Here is an 8,938-nt window from a genome sequence, read left to right as displayed (position 1 = left end):
AAAACCAATGTCTCCTTTTAAACGTTCCGATAAATCGAACCGAAATCTTCGAAAACATGTCAGCATCAGTCAGCTCAGCGATGGATGCAATCAAAGAAGGGCTATTTGAACAAGCGTGAAAGAGGAACCGCTGCTGACACTGGCTAAAACTCAGATAGAAGGGGGGCGGGGTGGAGGCTTTAATTCCATTAAGTTAGCCAGCAAATAAGGATGGCGTCTGCTTTTTTTTTTTTTAAATGCACAGCATCAACATGACGGACGGATAAGCAATCAAGCGATAGGTGTCGCTGGTCGAGAGGTCAGCGGGGGTCAGCGTGGAGATGACATTGAGTTTTAGTGCTTTGTCACTGATATGGCCTCCAAAGTCATTACATGGACTGATGAGGCCATCTCCATCCAGGATACTTGGAAGGAAGCAAACCTGTTTCCAAATTGAACCTCCAGCTACTTCAAACATTCCATCTTTACAAAGCTCTAAACAAATATGTGGTTATTGAAGACCATAACGTTTCCATCCAGCCATTTTCTATCCCACTTATGGTCGCGGGTGAGCTGCAGCCGAACCACAATATATCCCAATGGAGATTATCTTCGGTCGTTTTCATATTCATAAAGGCAATATTTTCAACCTGATAGCTAAAGATGACGTACTCACAAGAACGTCACCGTCCTGCAGGCTCACATCCTGAAAACAATCACATGCTGAGCATTTAAACATAAATAACCCTAACTTTGACATTTATTAGTCTTACCTCGACCCTGACAAGGACCTCCAATCAGTCTTGCATCAACCTCACACTGGGCTGACGTGTCATCCATGCACGTGACCTTCTGTACTCTCCTCCATAACCTGCAAACATTGTGGCAGTGAACTCAACTCACTTCACAACAAGCAGTAATTTGGTATATTGTAAATAAAAAAGGGCTCCAAACGGATTAAATTCAAATTTGCATACTCCAATGCATGACAGGAGTTAGTCAGCACTTAAATGAGTGACTTTCTAAATTTGATATATTATAAAGACTGTCATATTTGCTGAATGAATGCAGGGACAGCATGGAAGGATAGAGAGCGCCCCCATGTGGACAATTCTGCTGGATGTTCCCTGAATTGCAGTCTCCTTAGAATAAAATCCTCTGCTGCCATCTAGTGACCAGAATGTGAAGTACTACCACCTTTTTTTTGTTCTCAACATTTTTTAATTATAATTCACAAGTTATATTGCATCTGACAGAATACATTTTTTTCCACTACCAAAATCGTTAAAAAACGCATAAATATGGAAAAAACTTTATATATACTTTTTTTTTAACATATAACTTTTAAAGGTTATTTAAAAAAACCAAACTTAAAATAGAATCAGCAACATTCAATGCAGCATTTTAACACGCAGTAAACAGTTTTGAAAACAAGCCATGGGCTCATTTGAATTAAAAGGAACTATAAACAACATTGGTTTTGTTCTGTGTATATTACAGATTAACAGATCAATACAAACCAACCCAGGAAAAATCCCTATCCTATAAATGCCTGGTGTTTGATCTCCCCCCCAAATAAAAAGTTAATTAAATAAAGAATATACAGTACTGTAAAAAGGCATCATTGGCAAAAGCGTACTGCAGAAGTGCATTTAGACAAAAATAGTCATTTATATTATTTAAAATGATACAAATATGTGAAAATATGGAGTGCCGGCCTGGTTGATGTATACAAACCGTCTTTTATCAACCAGGATGGGAGTGCAAGAGTTCCACAGGAAGACTTGTGCTTATTCTGCTCTTGTTGATCTTCTCCGAAATCCAAAATTTGGTCTCAGCGCCAGTCCTTGTCATTGTTGTCCTCGTCCCCCTCCGATGAGTCCTCCTGTGAGCTCAGTTCCTCCTGGCTCTCCATTCCGTTCCCGCCTCGGTGAGATGCCGCCGCCGCTACGGCTAGCAGAGCCTCCTTGCGAGCTTGGGCGGCGGCCGCCGCCGCTTGCTCCTCCGCCGCCCTTTGGCGCAAAGCTGCAGCTTTTTTCTCTTGCTCGGCATGGCTCTTCATGTGGGCGCTGCGGCTCTTCACTTTGTTGAACACCCTGATGCAACAGTTGGAACATGGAGTACACTTAAAAACACAAGTGCTTTATTTTTCAGTCATCCACAAGGTCGTACCTGCCACACTTCTTGCATGGAAATACTGCGTCAGGATCTTGCGTGGGCTTTACTGGCACCTTGGCCTTCTTTGCTGCCGAGTCACTCCGAGGCTTGTGAGGAGCTGATGTGTAGGCAGCATCCTTGACGATGTTCTCTGGCTCTTTGACCAGCAGCGCACTACCCGCCTTGGAGAACAAGTCGGTTTATTGCAGAGAAGACGGTTGCTTCACACTTTACATGAATTAATGACATTACCGTATTTTCTGGACTATAAGGCACACTGACGGCTTTTGAGAGAATTTTAGGTTTTTAGGTGCGCCTTATAGTCCGGAAAATACGGTAATTAATTAGACAAATTCACGCTATGGATCAAGCACTCACATAGTCGTGTGTTTGTAGTGAGTGAGCCACCATCACTTGCTGATTAGTCTCCTGCTCACGAGAAAGCTCCGTCTTGTCGTCCATTTGTAGGTGGCTCGGTTTCGACTGCTGAGGAATCATCAAGTAGTGGAAAAAACATTTTTCAAACGTCTCATTTTGGGCCGTATGAAGAAAGATGCAGCAAAGTTTGGTTTAAATATTCCTGACTCGGCTTGCAGTGGGGAGGGGAATTCCATGTGAAGCTAAAACGGAAGAATTTCTGGAATATTTTCCAAATTACAAATTGACCATGGGAATTATGCAATCTTGTGGGGATGTAATGGAAGAGGGAGGGGTACATTCACAAATTGTGGCCCATTGGAGTGTATATATTTCATGAGTGACATGTGAAATCCAAAACGAAGCAACCTCTTACCTTAACGTCCACTACAGCCTCCGTGTATTTCTCCGTCGGCGAGTTGGAAGGGCCGTAGGTTAAAATCCCATTACGTGCAATCTTCACCTGCTTTTTGTACGAGTAGTAAAACTCAACACACTGAGCCACCGTCTTGGTTTGCACCTGAAATGGAAAAAAACCATGACAACTCTCTGCAAACGGCATCTTGCGTGAGCAGAAGTGAAGAGGCGTACCAGTTTCTGCACCAAGATGAAGTCCTTGCTGTAGGCAGACATCCCTTTGTTGAAATAATGCTTTTCTTCCGCACTCCAGTGATCGGAACCTACGAGGAAATCGCAAAAGGAAGTTATCGTCAACATGTAAAAGGAGTAACTCGTGTTTAGCGGTGAGACAAAACATGAGGGCCTGGCTTGCTACTTCCAACATTGGATTCCACCCTTATATGGGCGGTTGTGGGCGTGGCTTAAATGTTGAAGTGAAACTAAAAAGTTGCAACGCCTGAAGACATTGGCTGACATGAGTTAGCGTTACTTTATGAGGCCTAACCTTAATTCTATCGGATAATTACAAAGTATCGGACTAACCTGAGTAGTGATAATCAGCCAGGTGATGACCTTTATGGAAGATTGGTTCCTGATGAAGTAAACGTCTGAGGGTCTCCTAAAAATACATATCAATGCAGAAAAATACAAAATATTTTTTATAACATAATGCAGCCCTTTTTTGTTCTGTTCTAAAATTTGTACATACAATTGATAAATCATGTACTGACCATGCAATCTCCTCCACTTTCATGTAAACAATGCAGAGCCAGCTCCTGGTTGGTTCCTCCTCCGCTGAGCACACTGGAGCAAGCCATGCTCATCAGATTGTCCACTAAAAAAAATGAGGAGGAGGATTGGTGAGTGGGCGGATGGAAATCCAGTAAAAATCAATGTTCGAGGAGAGCTACGAACCGCAATCAGGTTCTGTGTGTTTAAGATGGCCGTCGTGCAAAGGAAGCCAAACCAAGTCCGCCTTGTGCGGGTCCAATTGAGCCAAAGGTTGGTGTCGCAACTCGGGAATTTCCGCTTGGTACTGCTGTCCGATGTTGATGCGCCTGCACACAAACGGAAGCAGTGTGAGGGAGGAGATGGTGGCCACCTCAAGGTTTTACTTTTATCCAGCTTACGGCTCGAGGCTAACAGGCGTGACGTCTGTGATCAAGGGCAGAACGGGCGGTGTGATGTCTGAACTTGCTGAAGAAAAAAAAAAAAAAGAAATTAAACAAAGGTCTAACATTTATTTGACATCCAGTTTATTCTGCAAGTAGGACTTACTGGAGCGTAGGAGGCTTCTGCTGACCGTCTTGGGTGTGACGGGCGGCGGGAGGATTTGGTTGCTCACGGCAAAGTTGGTGAGGAACGTGGAGAAGTAGAGTCCTGAGCCTTCTCGCACGGGAGATAGGATGGGCGGGGGGGTGTAGGGGGGCAAGGCGAGAGGGTTGTCCGGTAAGCGGATGGGAGAGCGAAGGTTGCTTTGGTAAGCGCTGATGCTGGAGTAGACGGACGCTGGGATCAACGTGGAAGGTCTGGGTGGAGGAATGATGAGAGGCTCCGGTCGGGGTCTTCTCTTTTGTTTGTTTTTTCCCTCCTCGTCCAATCTGGGATCATTCTCTCCATCCTAAATTGAGGAAGGAGAAAAACCAACTTCACGATCTGGTCTAAAAATGAATTCAAGTTTTAAATGTGCAAAAAAGCTAAAGCTAAATCCTCCATGAAGGGACCTGCTCAAAGTTGTCTGTCACCGAGTTTCGGAGAGATCGGCGACAAGCCACGATGACGGACGGTTTGCAGTCAGAGGTCGCGGAGGGTCGCTCAGGCTGGCCCGCTCGTCCGTGTGCCGACCCGCCCTGACCCGGCGGCAGACTCCTGTGCACCGGCACCGACACGGGCATGATTAAAGGGACCATGTTGGCGGGTTTTCCTCGAGGACCATCTCCCTGTTGCGGAACAAATTATGCAAATGATTTGTAATCCAACGAGAAGTCATTTTATTTCCATTATAAATAAATAAACCGTGACTGGCAAACATTTTGACGTGCTCTTGGCAACAAGGGCGTGCAACTGTTCAGCTCGGCCCCTCCCTCGGACTTCTCAATGACTGAGCGAGAGCCTGAGGAATGTGGAGGTGTGCAGACATGCAGCTGCCGCTGCACACACTCGTGCGCAGCGGCACAATGACTTGCACTCCTCGTAAATCGTACGGCTGCACCCAGTCGACGTCGAGTGCGATTGTGGCGAGTTGGGGAAGGTGCGAAACACAAGCAGCAATGTCAACACACGTTGTATAAAGGCTCGATTACAACACAACACGTTTAAGTGGACCCCTTGCACCATCTAATGAGACCCAATACAAAATTTACAAAGACTTGAACTAGAGTCAATTTGTTTTCCTCATTAAGCTCAATATCGTCATAATAGTGCAGCAAACTATATCGGAACATAATTAGCTACCATTAAATAAACAATCATGCAACTGATTTTGATGTTATACCGAATGTTGTGTTCAGTTTGTGTACATTATGAGCGCTATTCTAGTTGTTTAGCGAGCTGAGAAGAATCGAAGATGGCAAAATTCAAACGTAAAAAAAAGTCAAGAAAGGGATGTTGAAAGACTTGGAGGAAGTTGGACAGTGAAATAGGGAGTTCTTCCTCTTTAAAAAAAATGCTTCTTAACTTTTGTTGCACTTAACTGCATGTCGAGCAAACTTTGCACATAAATATGGAAGAATGGGTTTTTAACCAATCACATGGAATTCAAACTCAATTTTAGAGCCTTCAGTTAAGCATGTCTTTCAAACTAAATGTATGGAAGGATTTTTTTTTTAACCTCAGTTTTGCACGCAGACAGCGATTCAGGCATGGAGGGCATCTCAGACGCCTTCTGGGCCAGAGTCTCCAAGTTGATCTCCTTGGACGCCCTCCTTTTCCTCCGGGTGCTCTGGATGACTCCCCCCGTGTTGGCCGGGGCGTCCCCTGTTCGTGGAACAGCGACTCCGTTCTGGGCGGTTTCCTTCGGTGCTGGAGGCCACATGTTGACCGAAGGCGGCGCCAATGGGGATTGCCCGTCTCTGGAAAGTCGGCGTGAGCGTCTCAGGGTGGCCGGCGTTGCCTCTGAGGGTTCCGGCTCAGGTTGGAGCTCCTTTGGAGGCTCTTCTATCGGCGCCGCTTGTTTTTTTGGCGCGATGTCGGGCGGACGGGGTTCCGGAAGCTGATAGGTGACGAAATCGTGAGGTTGTGTGTCTTGCTGGGGGATGTTTTGTGCTTGCTGCTGCTGCATTTTGTGCATTTGTTGTTGTCGCTCGTGCAGTTGTTGTTGTCGTTGGTGGTACTGTTGCTGCATCTGCTGCATTTGCTGCTGCTGCATCTGCTGCTGCTGCTGCTGATGAAGTTGCAGCTGTAATTGATGCTGTTTCTGTAATTGTTGCTGCTGCTGCTGTTGTTGCAACTGCTGCTGTTGTTGTTGCTGCTGTATGTGATGAAGCAGCTGCTGCTGTTGCATTTTCGGCTGCTCGCCGTAAGGCAAACCCTGCAGTCCTTTCCCGCCTTGGAAAACCGAGTAGTACCCCTGCGGGAACTGCTGCTTGTTGAACGTCGTCTGGAAAGGCTGCAGCATGGAGCCCTGCGTGTTATGAGCTGGCACGTGGGCCGCACCCTGCAGCTCCACACCTTTCTGCTGATATGCTTGCAGCTGGGCCTGCTGCATGGCATGCTGCTCCCACTCCAACCCCCGGGTGGGATCTCTGTAAACCTGCTGATTGTCGCCGCCCATCTGAAGAGGGTCGTGGACGACCTTGTGGAACGCCATCTGCCCCCGGGCGTTCACGCTGCTCATATAAGGCCCGAAGTTCTGACTCCACCCTGGCCCAGGAGCTTCCTGAGCCCACCCGGGAGCTTGTAAGGAGTCCTGGTGCACCCACTTTACCGGGGCGGCTTGCTGATAGGATGGCAGAACCTGAGGTCCTTTCTCTGGGTTGTACACACCAGAGCTGCCGGCAGAGTCACTCTGGATCGACTCCAAAGATGGAGGACCCAGTCCGTAGTAAGCCTCCCCCGAATGCTGCAAGGGCTCTTTCATGGTCGCCACTGCCGGATGCTTGCTGCTCTTGTCAGTACTCATTTGAGGAGGAAGACTCATATCGAGAAGATCTTGCTGTCCAGGTCTCGTAGTGTGCTTTTACTTCCTGCGCTTGCCTTTTGTGTACAGCTGGCATGTGGAAGGAAATATGAATCCGATAGGAAACGTATTATCTCAGTTCGAGTTTCAAGCCTGTTCTTCACATCCTCTTTAGGTTGCAGCACCTTTAAAAACAGGAGACTTTATTTACCTCTGGACGAAAACATAGAGTAAATAGGAAAATGGAGGCCCAGGCATAAAGGTCAAAGAGCAAGCACGCTTAAAAGTCAACAACCAAAACATTAGGTCATGTTTATGTCGGGCTAAAATGATCATTTTGATTCAGTCAGCAGAAACAAGGACCTTGGAGAGCATAGCTGCGATTTGGCCGAACTAGAAATACAGGAAATGAAGATGATCGTGCAATCGAGCTTACAGCCGCTGGTAGCTGTTTAAAAAAAAAAACTGCAATAAGGAAGCACTGGAAGCACTGGGGCGATTATGCAACACAAGCCACCATGTAAAATGCAATACCTTATGAATGACACAGTTGGTTTTCCATTGGCGGCCCGGAAGAATCCATTTGGTGGCGATCAAAGTCATGCAGATCCATGAAGGGATTGTGCGCCACAAATGTCATAACTCTCTCTCTCGCTCTCTCTCTCTCTTAACTTTCACCCCGAGTTTCCAAGCCCGCAAACATGGCGAAAGGGGAGTTGACTGAATAATCGAAAGCGACGTGCTGCAAAGGGCTATTCACGCCGCAGTTACAATGTTCCACATTGTTTTCGCGAAATAGCGCTTTTCCTGAAAAACGCTTCTGCAACTTTTCTTCTCCGCTTGACCGACTTTTAGTCTCGCGCCGCGACAGCGTGTAGAAACGCTGCGATTTCCGTACATCGGAACGTCGCGCAAGAAAAGTGCGCTGTTGATCCGAAGTCGCGCAACATTACGCGCAAAATGTTACAGTTGCAAAAGTGTGCAAACGGACAGAAAGTGGTGCACACACTAAAAAAAAAAAAAAATGGAACGAACGCAGCTCAGCGCCTCACCCACTAACAGATCAGAGCTTATCCTGTTTTCCAACCTGCTGCCTGAGCCCCGCCCACCACTATATTTGTGTATGCTCGTTTTGTTGACCCGCTCAGCTCGAAGTTGCGTCAATATTTGGGTCAATTGCAAGCAGAATACTAAAACTACAGTAATTGGTTCATCAATCAATAAAATAAATATTACATACAAATGTTTTCATACTCACTTATATTTTTCGTTTTATAAGTAAATAGTGATTTAATTATAATCAAATTAAAGGGGACGTCTTAAATATTGCTATTTAAAAAATATTCTGTATAAATCAAGTGAGCAGTTGTAAAAATGTCTAATTTCAATTGATTGGTCGGAAAATGACTTATTTCCAACAAAAAAAAAATACATCTTTAGATTGATCTTATTTATCAATGACTGAAAAATTCAACAATCTCCCATGAGATGACATAAATTACAAACACAAGCCAAGCTTTCACACTGAGTAAATTTGTCTTTATACTGAGACGAGATAATTATTTCGGTTGATACATTTTGTGACAATTTTATTTGGTAGTGTGCAGCAAGGTTTAAATTGTGTGTTTACGAACCGGGGAACAGTGGTACACAAAACCGAACGTACATCTTCACTTTAATTTGTTTCTATAAAATTCTCAAATTCAGACGTTTTCATGCATATAACATTTATAAGTCTTCAACCTGAAAATCCACCAACTGTTTGACTTGGCTATTTTAGGCAATTTCATTTTTTTTGCCAATGTGATCGTGTTGTATTGTCCACGGGGCGGGGTTAACGGTTGCCATGGTGATTCTGCGGCTCATTCG

At 45.4% G+C, this 8,938-nt stretch overlaps 1 protein-coding gene across 3 annotated transcripts; it reads right to left on the bottom strand.

The window, feature by feature from the left end:
* Positions 1–1,469: 1,469 nt before the first annotated feature.
* On the bottom strand, positions 1,470–8,161 carry mideasa (mitotic deacetylase associated SANT domain protein a). 3 transcript variants are annotated; one of them, XM_088361192.1, is made up of 13 exons: positions 7,604–8,161; positions 5,783–7,254; positions 4,677–4,892; positions 4,231–4,573; positions 4,083–4,149; positions 3,868–4,010; positions 3,684–3,787; positions 3,496–3,571; positions 3,145–3,233; positions 2,930–3,073; positions 2,515–2,619; positions 2,152–2,318; positions 1,470–2,075 (listed from the first exon to the last, which is right to left on the bottom strand). In XM_088361192.1, the coding sequence occupies exons 2-13, from the start codon at positions 7,088–7,090 to the stop codon at positions 1,814–1,816; spliced, it is 3,024 nt and encodes a 1,007-aa protein (XP_088217318.1). In that variant the 5' UTR covers positions 7,091–7,254; positions 7,604–8,161; the 3' UTR covers positions 1,470–1,813. The 3 variants fall into 3 exon arrangements, with proteins under 3 accessions (XP_088217318.1, XP_088217317.1, XP_088217319.1); XM_088361191.1 differs by having other exon boundaries at positions 2,515–2,622; positions 7,604–8,160; XM_088361193.1 differs by having other exon boundaries at positions 2,515–2,622; positions 4,698–4,892; positions 7,604–8,159.
* Positions 8,162–8,938: the final 777 nt, after the last annotated feature.

This window comes from Syngnathus floridae, chromosome 19, assembly GCF_059516105.1.
Source record: "Syngnathus floridae isolate MCC-2025c chromosome 19, RoL_Sflo_1.0, whole genome shotgun sequence".
Lineage (NCBI taxonomy): Eukaryota > Metazoa > Chordata > Actinopteri > Syngnathiformes > Syngnathidae > Syngnathus > Syngnathus floridae.
Note: the sequence above shows the minus strand (reverse complement) of the source record. Positions and strands in the feature narration are given on the sequence as shown.

What these genes read in the sequence shown, in the direction of transcription:
- mideasa (XM_088361191.1), bottom strand. Translation starts at nt 7,090, where the DNA reads ATGAGTCTTCCTCCTCAAATGAGTACTGACAAGAGCAGCAAGCATCCG. An exon ending in GGCTGATTATCACTACTCAG is followed by an intron (nt 3,234 to 3,495) that starts GTTAGTCCGATA and finishes ATTTCCTCGTAG; the next exon opens with GTTCCGATCACTGGAGTGCG. An exon ending in CCATGCAAGAAGTGTGGCAG is followed by an intron (nt 2,076 to 2,151) that starts GTACGACCTTGT and finishes CTGTTGCATCAG; the next exon opens with GGTGTTCAACAAAGTGAAGA.